This window comes from Manis javanica, chromosome 1 (genome assembly GCF_040802235.1).
Source record: "Manis javanica isolate MJ-LG chromosome 1, MJ_LKY, whole genome shotgun sequence".
In the NCBI taxonomy this organism is placed as follows: Eukaryota; Metazoa; Chordata; class Mammalia; order Pholidota; family Manidae; genus Manis; species Manis javanica.
Window position 1 is genome coordinate 134,011,982 of NC_133156.1, and position 13,439 is coordinate 134,025,420.

The following is a 13,439-nucleotide window of genomic DNA, read 5'->3' on the forward strand; positions in this document are numbered from 1 at the left end:
CAGTCTGGAACAGGAAATCCCAGTCCAACTCAAAGTGTCAAATCACACTAAAAAAGGGATTTATGATCTTAAATCATTGAAATACTTCGTGGTTGAAATTCAGCCAAGTTTGGAGACTCCCCAGTTCCTTTCTTGAGATTCCCACTTTTGTGGTCTCTTGTGTGTGACTGTGTCTAGTCACATTTCCCCAAGGTGCTGAAATGGCTATAGAAGTCCCAGACTGCACACCAGCATCCAAATAAAAAGAGAGAGAGCTTGTCTTAGTAGATCTCAGCAAACATCTCTGTTTTTATTGGCTAGAAATGGGTTACATTTACATTCCTTAACCAATCATTATTAGCCAGAAGTAAAGGCTTATGTTTGTTAGTTTAGGTGAGTCTAATATCTCCAAAGGAGTTAAGCTTCTTCTAACATACATGGAAGTGTGAGGGAGACAGTGATATATGATATGTATTAGCTTTTAAGATCAGGTGGGATTAATTTTTTGGGGGGAGATTATTATATTATCCTCTAAAATTATATTATTACTGTCCTTACAGAACTGAAATAATTTTCAAAGAATCATTTATCTATTTAACTACCGAGGTTGTTCTAGAATTCAATACTTCTGACTTCCAGTTTGTACACACACACACACGTATATAATATGTATTGTTCCTTACAATAAGAAAAAGATATATGAAAGATAAATGGATAGGAAGATAGATGTAGATAGATGGATTGATGATGGACAGATGGATGGATGGTCAGACAGATAGAAAGTCCCTGACCTTTGATGCTTTAACTTAATAATTTTTATACTTCACAATGGCACAAAAGCAATATGTATTCATTTGAAACTGCACTTTGAATTTTGAATTTGGATCGTTTCCTGGGCTAGCAATAGTGGTATGATACTCTCTTGTGGTTCTGGGCAGTGACAGTGAGCTCAGCTCTGTCAGCCACGTGATCATGAGGGTGTAACAACCAATACTCTTTCAACCATCTATACCCATACAGCCATTCTGTTTTCACTTTGAGCACAGTGTTCAATCAATTACATGAATTATTCAACACTTTATTATAAAATAAATTTTGTGTTAGATGAATTTGCACAACCAGAGGTTAATGTAAGGGCTCTGAGCATGTTTAATGTAGGCTAGGCAAAGCTATAATGTGTGGTAGATATTTATTACTCTTTATTTTGATCAGAATCATCTGTGTATGTGTATTAAGTAAATGTCTACTGGTCCTTAACATCTTGGCTAAATGCATTTGAATCAAAAGTGGTTTCTTTATCCTTTAAGAATATGATGCTACACATAAAAAATACAGAGCTTATGGACTATAGCTGTAAACCACAGAGTGAATGAATTCTAAACTCACACATTTTATCATGATTTCTATAGAATTTCCTGAAAGCCTCTGTGAAAATAACTTCCAAGTGATATTAGTTGCAATGTAGGCAGCATTGTATCATCACTGGATACTGTAGTTCAGTATGTGTCACTGGAAGCAGGCATTAGCATTTGTATTGGTGTATGTGGTATACAGTTCTTGGTACATAACAGAGAGATAAAGTGCTAATAAAAATGGATTCACTTATCCATCAAAATACATTTGAATCACAAGGTGTAAATATGTGTACTCTAAAATATTTAGGATATATCTAGGAGGAAAGTTTTATAACCTTAGAGTACTTTTGGGTCCTTTACTGAATAACAAATCATATGTTGATGTCACCACATTAGGTGTGCAGGGGACACTCTGAGGCCAGGCTGAGCAGGGTCAGAGTTGGGGCCAGAAAAACCCAGATTGCCTTGATCCTAGAAGTACAGTTTAAGGGATATAGCTTCTATTGGAAGGACTTCTTTGACAAATGTCTTTACTAATCTTTAGAAGTCTGATTATTAGGCAGATTTAGCAAATACACAAACTCTTCTTTCTTGGGTCTCTAACAAAGTGGTCTAATATCTTATTGCCTACTTGTTTGCATTATAATATGTTTTAAATAGACATCTCAAAATCACAATTTTCTAACATAGCAGAGTTAAAAATTCAGATCAATATATAAATATTAAGTGTGAAACTTTAGGACAAGCATCATGTTAATCTTACATTTGGAAGTGGTCACCCTATGTAATATATTCATTTTATTTTACATACATATGTGTTACATAGAGAACACATACTATGTGGAAAACTCTGTTGTAATTTCTTTATAAATAGTGACTCATTTATACTGCTAGAAAATTAGTACTTATTTCCTTACCTTTTTTACATATGATGAACCTAAAACAGAGAGGTTAAATAACTAACTTGAGGCCACTCAGTTGGTTAATGATTCATTAAGGCTCCAGAGACAAAGATGGCAATCACAATGACAAATCAAGCAGCCTGTCCTAATTAAAGACATCTAGGGAAATTGTATAGGACTGGGCTGCTATATATGTTCCAGGAATTGACGATCTTAGTAATTCTTGGAAAGGCCTTATATGCAGCCCTTGTTGATCATAAAAAGGACAGAGGAGACATTTACAATTTTAAGGAGCAAATATAAAAGGAAAATCCACAGAAGGAATATAAGAGCCATGTGTTCATGAGCAGTGCAGTGAAATCTAATGTAAAGTTGATTAAAGACTCAGTTACTTTAAAGACTAAACTCGCCCGCTGTGCATCTATGATTTTTAATTTGTAATTAAGCTCTACTGTAGTAAACCTCATGTTTCAGTGTCTTACGGCATCCTATTCCTTTGTATGTATCTCATATACATGCACACACATACACACACACTTTCTCTTTCTATCTGACTTGATTCTGAAAACCTTTCCGCTTTACATTTCTCTGCTGTTTAATGGCTTCTTAATAAAATGTACATTTATTTGCCAGTCTTATTTGAAAAGAAATTTAAGAATATCATTTTATAATTTTATAATTCTAATTATATTATTTCCTTGTTATAATGTAACATATAGATGGGGCAAAAGCTGAAAGATAATAACATGCCATGTGAAATTTTTCTCTTTTCTTGTTTATGCATTAGTACTGTGAGAGGTTAACATTATTCAGCAAAGAACTGTATACTAAGTCCCCTTGGGTTTGCATTCCATATTGTGGCTAATCTTGCTTATGTGATTTTTAAAAATATAGTATCACTTATTTTTTGGTCTACTTTCTTGAGTGAGAACAGTAAGGTACATTAGAAATTCAAGACAAGTCAAATTTCCAAAGTAGTGTGAAAAACATACTCTGAAGGCCGTAACTAGCTGGCAGGTTGCCCACTTAAAGTATCATGTTTATAGTACTTCTGTATTTTGTATATGAATTACACACACACTTATATATCTGAATATATAAGTATCCAAACAACAAACATTTATTTGACGCTACTTCATAACAGACACTAGATGTACAAAGAATGAACATGGAAGGGCTGTTGATATAAAAGATTTTGTAGTCCATGAGAGGAGCACACCATGTGTTGAGTTTCAAAAATCAAAATGTACTTAGGCTGATAATGTACTAAAGCTGGTGGGAGTACAGAGGTGTGGACATACTGTTTCTACTTGAGAGCAGAAAAACAAGGATTCACAGAAGTGACAGTGGGACTGGAACATGCAGGGTGAAGCCTTCTCCAGATGGTGGAGGTGGATGTCCTCCAGAAGTGGAATCACCTGGGCAAGAACACAGAGGCGTGAAAGAGCCTCAGATAAACAGTAAAGAATGTGGGCAGTCCTGGCATGGGGTCTGTGGCTGCACATTTGGAAACGAATCTGGGAGGGATACTTGTAGATATTTGTAACATTAACGTCAAGCTGTTTGTAGCGTGTCAATGAGATTAAATTATTTTTCTTTCAGTAGGAATAGAAACCCGTTATAGGCTGTTTCTTTTTTTTAATTTCTAACTTTTTTTTTAATGAAGGAAAGTAACACAATCAATCTTGTGTTATGGGACAAAGACGCTGATACTCCTTTGTAAATGTTACTGATGGAGGAAGCATTGGGATGCTTTTCAGTTCAGCAGCTGTGACAATGAGGATCCAAACCATCTGAGACAGTTGCAGGCTAAAGGCATATTCAATGAGTAGAATTATTAATTATTGTTTTTAATCTCTTACTGCTAATTTATAAATTAAACTTTATCATAGGTGTGTAAGTATAGGAGAAACCATAGTATTTATGGGGTTCAGTACCATCTGCTCTTTCGGGTATCCACTGGGGGTCTTGGAACATAGCCCTTGGAAGTAAGAGGGGACTATCATATTAAATATAGGTCTAAATTTTCATATTGGAATTATTAAGTCAAACACCATACCTTTTATATTAGTGTTTTCAACATAAATTAGAGAACAGTACAAACTGATGGAAGTTAATTCATGTAGGTAATATATCCCTCTTTAATGAGTTTTCTATTCAGAATTTATAAGATAGAGTGTTTATTGGCAAAAGGTTGAGATCACATCATATTATTACTGAATTTACAATACAGAACTAATTTTTCAGATGTTATATACACTAAAAATTATATCCAAACAGGTTGCAATATGAATTATAACCCAGGTATTTTGAGGTTCTATGGAAATCATTATTTAGTTGCAGTTTATATCAAATGGACTTCTCCTAATGACTTTTTTTCTTCATGGTGGTTCTATAACTCTCAGTGTTCCCGTTTTCTGTTCTTTGCTTTATGGATATCAGTACATATAGTAACATGATATTAATACATATATACTCTCATATATAAACATATATATATTCTTTGAGCACTAAAATTTAGAATTTATTTCTATAACTTTATTAGTATTAGGTTTGTTATTAAAATTACACTATTAACTTACTACTTAACAGCACAATGATACATGGAAAACTGAGGTGGTTCAAAACTCTCCACTGCCTCTTCTCTCAATTTCCTTACAAAAGAATGGTGTCTTTGCTAGTTACACGTGCTCTGCGCTTAAGCATTTAGAATGGCTACATAGCCAACCTGGATTTGAGTATTAAGATAGTAAATCCCAGGGTGACCACTTCCTAATAGAAGGCTCCTGCAGTTTTTGAGGATATCACTGATTATATTATTTCCTTTTTGCAAATTAAACATGTCCCCCAGTACAAGGCCCTGCACCTACCTATTGGGCTTTGTGTTTAATAATGTCAGGAACTGGTGTGCTATACAAGCAGTGAGCATCATGGTGCTCAGAGACGTACATCCAGGTAATTAACGGAGTCTTTTTCATGAAGAGAGTATGAAATCTGTCTTTTGTGTTGGCTTGAAAAAATCATGAAGCGTCCAGCAAAACAACCTGGTATAATGGTGTTTAATTGTGCTCTGGTGAACACTTAGAGAAACAGCTCCAAGAATTCTTGAATAAGTTACATTGGTTATTAGTGAAAAAACTTTTTTTATTACTCTTTTCTCTAACTGGATGGACAATCATTTCTGATGCTATGGATGAAACTGGAGAAGTATATTACAGGTGCAGTTATGCTCACTATCCAGTGATCCTTTTGAGTTGCATGAAATGGAATTAAATGACATGGGCTGCTTCTTATGAGATACGGGAATATTTCTTAACTTATTCCTTTAAATACGTGAGTATTAAGTTAAAAATTATTAACACAGAGCATTTAATACTATTTTTGGAAGATGGGATTTTTTTGCACACCTAGTGAAGGTTCATATTAATATTAAAACCAAAAATATAAAAGGGAAGATACTATCTTATTCATCTTTTTTTCCTCCTTATTGGGCATACAGTATGGATTGGGTAAATGTTTATTAAATTTAGTTAATAGTATTTCTTAGCAGATACAATACTTTTTTTCTGTAAATATATCCTTGGAGTAGAATCATCTCTAGCTTTGCAACTGCAATATTGACACCTAGAATTTGGGCATTATTAAATATCTGTAGACTTTGTCTAAACAAAATATGTGTGATGAAATGTAGAGAAGATCTCCAGGAAAATCACTGCACAGAAAAGGGAAGGGAAGAGGGGAATTTATTTTTGCAACTGTTCATTTCTACAGCATTAAGGAGGATGACATAGCTTTTATGAATCTTTAATATAGGTATTCAATGGCTATTTGTCAAAGTAACTATTAATGACAGTACAAGCATTGATGCTGATGGAAATATCAGTTATCCCTCTTTAATTAGACACATTTGCCTACTTCTAGAATTTCCCTGGGAAAGGCTGCTATAATAAAACAGTTTTTCATCTTTTGAATATAACTGAAATTCACCAAAAAATTTTAAGATAAAGCATTTGGCACTGAATGTGGCACTGAAAGTGATCTTTCTGAATTTTTTGACCACCTGAACATCAACAACAAAAAGGGTAGAAGTGAAGAGGTGGTTCATTCTCTTTACTTTTACAGTAAAACTTAAAGATTTAGTTTTTTCCAATTTATTGCCTTAAGACAAAAGCCTGAATGAGTAACTAAATGGAAAGAAACAATCCTGTGTATCCAAAACTGAGCAGTTACTTCAAATGCTCCCAAGCAATGAAGAATGTACTGCTTATTGTATACATCTGGATGTATATATCACTCCCTTCATGCTCAGTACAGATTTTTTTCTAACCACCAGCAACATATTTATTTTATTTATATCATGTTTGATCAGTTTGATTTTACTTTGATCTGAACTTAGTATAGTAACTTGGAGCAAGATATAAGAAGAGATACCAAAAAGTTCTTAGAGAAAGACTTAACTATGATTATACATATATAAGACAAAAATACAGTAAAAAAATCTCATTTCAATTTCTCTTACTACGTAAGTGATATGAAGCAAGTGTCCCAAAATGAGAAAAGCTGAATGTAATTTTGGTAGTCTTTAATGTTCTGTTTCACTGAACCTTTAGGTTTACTCAGTCTTGAGGCCTATGGGTGCTTCTGTAGCTATAACTGCAATTATTTTAGGTTCTTAAATTTCTCAAATATTGTCCTAATTAAGATCTCCCTAATGCTAGTATGGAGCTGTTGATTTTTAAATTGCAATTGTAAATTACTTATACCCTCTAAAGTTCAGTGAGACTTTAAACCTATTAGCTTTTTTATTGACATCCTAATTGTGAAATTAAAACATCTACAATAAGCAGATGAGCTAATGTAAGCAGTGTCATGTTTTCTTTGGTGTACAAATCAATAAAGTTAACCTGATGACTTTCATTTCAATGATCTAGCTACTGGACATAGACAAAACTCTTAAAGTAGATATTTAAGATATGTATCATTTATTTGCCGCAACTGCTATATTGTTACCCAACATTTTGGTTATATAAAGGTTAAATTATTCTCGGTGCATCCTATACTCACAGAATCATTGAGAAATGCCAAATAACAAAGGAAATTGAAGTCCAGCAGATAAAATACATGACTTGAGCTCTGTAAATCAAAGATGTTAGAGTCATATTGTCTTATTTTCCAGGTGCATATGTGCTCCAGGTCAAGGCCACGGATGCAGATGACCCGACCTATGGAAACAGTGCCAGAGTCGTTTATAGCATTCTTCAGGGACAACCTTATTTCTCTATTGACCCCAAGACAGGTAAAAATTTTATTAGGGACAACATTATTACCACCCCTTCAAATATTTAGATGTTGATTAAATCTTGGCACTGGAACTTGCCTTTGTATATGCAATGAAGATTCAGTGCACCACACATTAAGCAAGGGAAGTTAAGATCTTACTTTGCTGCAGAACTATTTCCTTTGGATTGAACTCTGTGTAAATATAAGCTGCTCCACATATATATGTATCAAGTACACATTTGTTAGGGATTTTTGGTATGATTTACTTTAAATTGTCAAGTCAGGGCACTTTTTAAAAATCCTTTTGGCTAAAATGGCTTTAAATTTCAGTTTATCTTCGGTGGGTTCAATTATATTTAGTTTGGGGCCTTATTCACATGTGGTAAGATCACGGAGCTTCTATTACTATATTAATGAAGGGTTATGAATGGACGATTGGATTAATATAGACATGCTTCTAAAGACAAAGGAAAGGGTTGGCAAATTCAGAACACCAAGGTCATATGTTCTTTTCGTCTGTGTTTTTGAAGCCAGTCTCATTTTTAAATTAAATTATTTAAATTGCAATTTTTCACAGCCAAGTATATAAGAAACAGTGGAACATATAGAATGTGCAGTAGGTTATGCACATGGAAGATTTTTGCATTCCTTTTCAAATGAAATGAGGTCTCCTTGTTTCTAGAGAATTTGTTTTTGAATACTGTATAGTTTTAGAGGAGATCTGGTCATGCTAACCAGTGATCAAAGGAGAAACTGTTAAAGCAGAAACTCCACAATGGCAGTTATTTTATCAATTCATATAGTATATCACAATATACTGTGTATTGAATTCAATACCATTTATTACATTAGCTCAACATGATGGAATAAATTTTTAAGGGATTGGATTAAGAAGTCACTTTTTAAATTTGTAAATAAATCTTATAGAACTACATTAATTTGAAAGGTACTAATTTCAGACACTGTATATGCAAATAGACTAAACATTTCAAAATATGTGTTTCCTCATATGTGTGTGCTTAACATCTGGAGTACCAATGATATAAGTTAATTAATAGTTAGCCATGTATTAATGTTGCCTAGAAATATAAAGTCGAATAAGTGGAACTAGGGAACCTGCAAACTTCCTGTCAATTGAACCTGTCCTTCTCTCTTCACTTCTTACATCTTCATCAAGTCAATACAGGGACAGAAGTCATAAAAGTTAAGGGAATAAGGCCGGGAGTCTCTCTTTTTTGTAAGCCTAAAAAACAATAGATTGTAGTAAAGACAGCACCAGTCCTTTAAGAAAGGAATGTCAGTGCTGAAGATATTCTAGAAAGGTTTTGGGCAAAGATGCACTTTTGGTTTGGAAATAGGGTCTGAGATCAAAAGCCAGAGTGTCAAATGTTAAGAGTGAATGTGTGATGGGGAAATTGAATCAATAGAAGCCATTTTCAAGAAGGTTGCCAGTGAAGATAAGAAGTTTGGCAATATTGGTGTTAAGGAAGTTTTGTGGTTGTTGTTTACGGTGGGAAAATAAAATACACTTTTGGAAAAAAAGGGAAAGTTGTTGAGGACAGAATTTAGGATGTTGTTCAGTGATATTTACAATGACACAATGTTCCAGAGGAATTAAGAAGGTTTAGACAGTAGGCCAAAGATAAAGAAAGATAATGAAGGGAAATTGCCTAAAATAGTATACATCCATTTATCATATGGGGACATTATGGGTTGTGTTTTCTTATATAATTATCTATCTTTTCCAAATGTACCATGTTGGATAATCTGACCAGAAACGGAAGTATGGACAATGAATGTCTCTTCGATCCCTTCAGCCTCTGTAAAACACTCCTCAGAGGGGAGTGTGTAGAGGCTGGTGGAAAGGAAAGTTCAGTATTAGAGTACACTCACTTGTTTGCAGGGATTAATTCTATTGAATAGGTGAATTTATGTATTCTGAGAAATGTGGCCCAAGGAAAAATAAGGATTTAATATTGGTGAAATAGCTAACGGTAGAGCCAATATCTAAAAAAAAAGCAAAATAAAATCATACAAAGTTGAATTTAAGCATAAAGCATGGATTAAGAATATAGTTGCTATAGTCAAATTAATACTAGACAGACAACAATGATATGAGTTAAAACACTTGCTCTCCCATTAACTTAGTTGTTCAGTATCAACTTGAGATGAATTCTAATGCCTTTGGGAAGTACTATCTTACAGAAGAGTGTGTATATTCATAATATGACTTTTATAACTGTGTGTTTATATTTTCATGTAATGCTTATTATTTGAACTAAAGGTGAAACAGCTCAGGCGTAAACTATAGAATAGATTTTTTGAAGTATTGATTTTCACTGGAGACAGAAGTCTGGATACTAACAATGCCTCAGACCACTAGACAGGAAAGGAGTGGATGACGAGGTACTTCACTAATAGAATAATAACTAGTTCTTCAGGCACAGAACCCATTAAGAAGACTTTTTGTCAAATTTATCACCTTGTGGTACATAACAGTAAATCAAAAATCAAGGGTAATTGCAATTTCTCAGAAACAGTCTCCATTTGTTCCAGCCATATAGTTTCCTTTTATGATTCCTTTTGCTGTTATTAAATAAAATGCATGAAAAAACTAATATTACCTAAATTTTCCATGTTTGAGTATACAGTTTAAAATAATTTTTATATGAGGAGTCTTATCAAAACTTCTAGTACCTAAATATTTATGAAGAGATACATATAACCATTTATTAATCATTTAGAATGAGAAAATAAAAAAGATTTCCTTATTAACATTGCTGTTTGACAAACATTCCTAGCATCTTGATCTAAGTGACTATGTCAAGCGTATTTATAAACAATACAAATTGATCCATTCTATGAAATAAGCCTAAGAATAATAGCTCTCTTTAAAATTGGCTATTTTGGCAGTTATTTGGCTTAAATTATTTACTGCAAATTAAAGTTCACACATGTTCATGTTTATCCCTCAAATAATTATTAAATGACACTTAAAAAAACTAAAATGTAGAGGAATCTATAAAACATTTATACTTAAGGTTTATAAAACATTAAAATGTCACATTAGCATGTTATATTGTTATATATATTTTTGTACTTATTTTTTATTATACATTAGAAAAACATGTATAACCTCTAAAACATTAATAATAGACATTGTAATATTTTATCCAGTGCATGAAATCAGGATGCTAAACATCTCCGTAGCACTGACAACAGAATTATTTCATTTAGGAAAATACATTACTATAAACGATTGTCCTCATGATTTCATTTATGTTTGAAATTCTTTTGAAGCATTAAAAGTTTTCCTTAAATGAGTTCAAAAATGAATTTTAGTTGAGTAATTAGATATTGCCATTTTGTGTATCATGCGGTGATGATATGTTGTATTTTTCTAAATGAGCTCTACTTGAGAAAGCATATGACATAATTTTAGATCAACCTTTTTTAAATCTATAGACTTTAAAAATTTGTCTACTGTGGTAAAATATACATAATATCAAATTGGCCCTTTTAACCATTTTAAGTGTACAATGTAGTATCATTAAGTCCAATCACATTGTTATGCATCATCACTACCCTCCGTCTCCAGGACTCCTTCATCAATACCTTTTCACTTACGTGCATTGTCAAAAGCAATGTGCATTTATACATTTTTTTATTTAATGTTTTTATATATAAGCTTATGGAATTCATATGCAAACAAACAACTGAGTGAGAATGGTGTTCCAAGAATGAGCTACATTCTTCTTTATCCTTTTATTCACTCTTCTGGCATTTCATGCTCTGTGATACTGTCTTAGCTTCTGTTTAGGATAATCTGAAAAGTTGCAAAGAGAACTGACACTTTCATAAGATTTTTGCTGTCTGTGTCCAACTATCACCTTTTATTAAGAGATTGTAATCTGCAAGCCTGTGTCCTAAGTGAAGCCTCCTTTCATATCCTGACTGGTGTTTATTCTTTCAAGTTCTTGAAAATGTGTTGGTGCTTTAAAGCTCCATAATAAAATTGAAGCATAGGTTAGAGTTTATACTTTGAACTGATTCTTTATACTACTTTATAAATATTTACAATTATCTTATGATTTGAAAATGCTTTGATATTAATTCAGAGTGAATTCTTTCAGGTTCAGACACCTCAGTGCTAGTGAGAGAAAGATTATCTTCTTTCTTCAAGGACAAAATGAGAGTATGCAAATACAAATAGTGGTTAATCCTTTCATTCTTTTTGCATTAAGAAAGTAATGATTATGGACATAGCAAAAGCAAGGAAAACAATAGATGATAATGAGTATAAAGAAAAAGTGCATCATGGAAATAAACAGTTATTAAGATAATAATACCTATGTTTTTACATTTTACATATGTGTAGTAAAATTATGTAACTAAAAATGTACAGCAGATAATGGTTTCCTTGTATTCTGCATTGTTACACTTCACGAGTATTCTGTGTGAACTCCACTTGCCGTATTTTAGAAATCATGGAATGCATACATAAACAGATAGAGCTAAGAATGTTTGGCCTTGAAAAGAAAATACTCCAGAGGATGTGACAGATACCTTTAGGAAGTTGTCAAGCTGTTATGTAGAACAGAAACTAGCTGTGTTCTGTGGTGCTCTAGAAGAAAAAGGCTATCAATGCCTGGGATGAGTTACAGGAAGAAAGAATGCTGGCTTCATATATAAAAAAGGATGTTAATAGTTGTCCACAAATAGAGGGGCACCTCTTGAGATTGTGAACTTCACATTACTGGAAGTGTTAAAGCAGATTATAAGCAATGAGCTATTAGTGCTGGATTTGAATATGAATTTGTTTGGTGCATGTCTGTCTATAACCAAGAGCCTCACAGGTGCATTGCTACTAGGATATCAACATGAATTAAATAGATCCTCAAAATCAAGTAGATCCTCATCTACTGGGCGAGGAGGTTATCAGATCCTCAGAAGGTTACATTTGAGTTTTATAGGATAAAATTCTATGGTATATAATGCTACTGCTGGGCATTAGATCTGGACTGACGAGGGAGGAAACTTCTTGAGGAAAGAACGAACTCCTAGGAAAGTGATTTCTGAGTCTTAAAGAAGAGTTAAGACATATTACATATGGGAAGTTGGACCATATGTTCCCTAAATTTCCTTCCTACTGAAGAGAACTTGATAACTCTTCTTGTGCTCAAAATTTATCAGGATGCTAAACATCTCCGTAGCACTGACAACAGAATTATTTCATTTAGGAAAATATATTACTATAAACAATTGTCCTCATGATTTCATTTATGTTTGAAATTCTTTTAAAGCATTAAAATTTTAAAAATCCCAAATACCTCATCTGTGTAGTGGCAGACACCAGAATTTTGTTTAAGAATTCACTAACTGTTAAAAATTAATTTTACATTTTAGGTACTCTAGGACTGAAATGAAATGAAGTTCAGTAACTTTTCATATAAACTGCTGCAAAAGTATGTCTCCATAACTGTTTTTACTGTTTTTAAATACAATTAAGCTGTGGAATTGAAAAAAAAAAGAAACTTACATTGTCACTGCTCAAGTTACTGTCTTTAACTATCCATTTTTTCTTTTTTTTTTTTTGCTTTCCTACCTACCGTCTATTAGCTATTCCTAACAGATGTGTGCATTAACATATATTTCATGCTAAGTGAATAAAGTCAGACAAGAGAAAGGCAACTATTGTATGATTTCTTATATGTGTAATCTAAAAACAAAACAAAAAGGAAATAGACTCACAAATACTGACAACACACTGTTGGTTACCATTGGGGGGTAGTGCGGGATGGGTGAAGTAGGTGAAGGGGACAAAGAGGTACAAACCTCAAATTATAAAATTAGTCACAGGATAGAAGTATAGCACAGAGAATATAACCAGTGATTCTGTAATATCCTGGTATGGTAGCAGGGG

At 33.1% G+C, this 13,439-nt stretch overlaps 1 protein-coding gene across 3 annotated transcripts in view; it reads left to right on the plus strand.

The window, feature by feature from the left end:
- CDH12 (cadherin 12) overlaps positions 1-13,439 on the plus strand; it is a 1,003,878-nt gene that overhangs the window by 895,380 nt on the left and 95,059 nt on the right. For 2 of the 3 annotated variants that reach the window (XM_073237610.1, XM_073237601.1), the window contains exon 6: positions 7,413-7,532. The exons of the other annotated variant lie outside the window; for it this stretch is intronic. In XM_073237610.1, the coding sequence (XP_073093711.1) occupies positions 7,413-7,532 (120 nt within the window). The remainder of the gene's footprint in view (positions 1-7,412; positions 7,533-13,439) is intronic. 3 annotated transcript variants of the gene reach the window in all.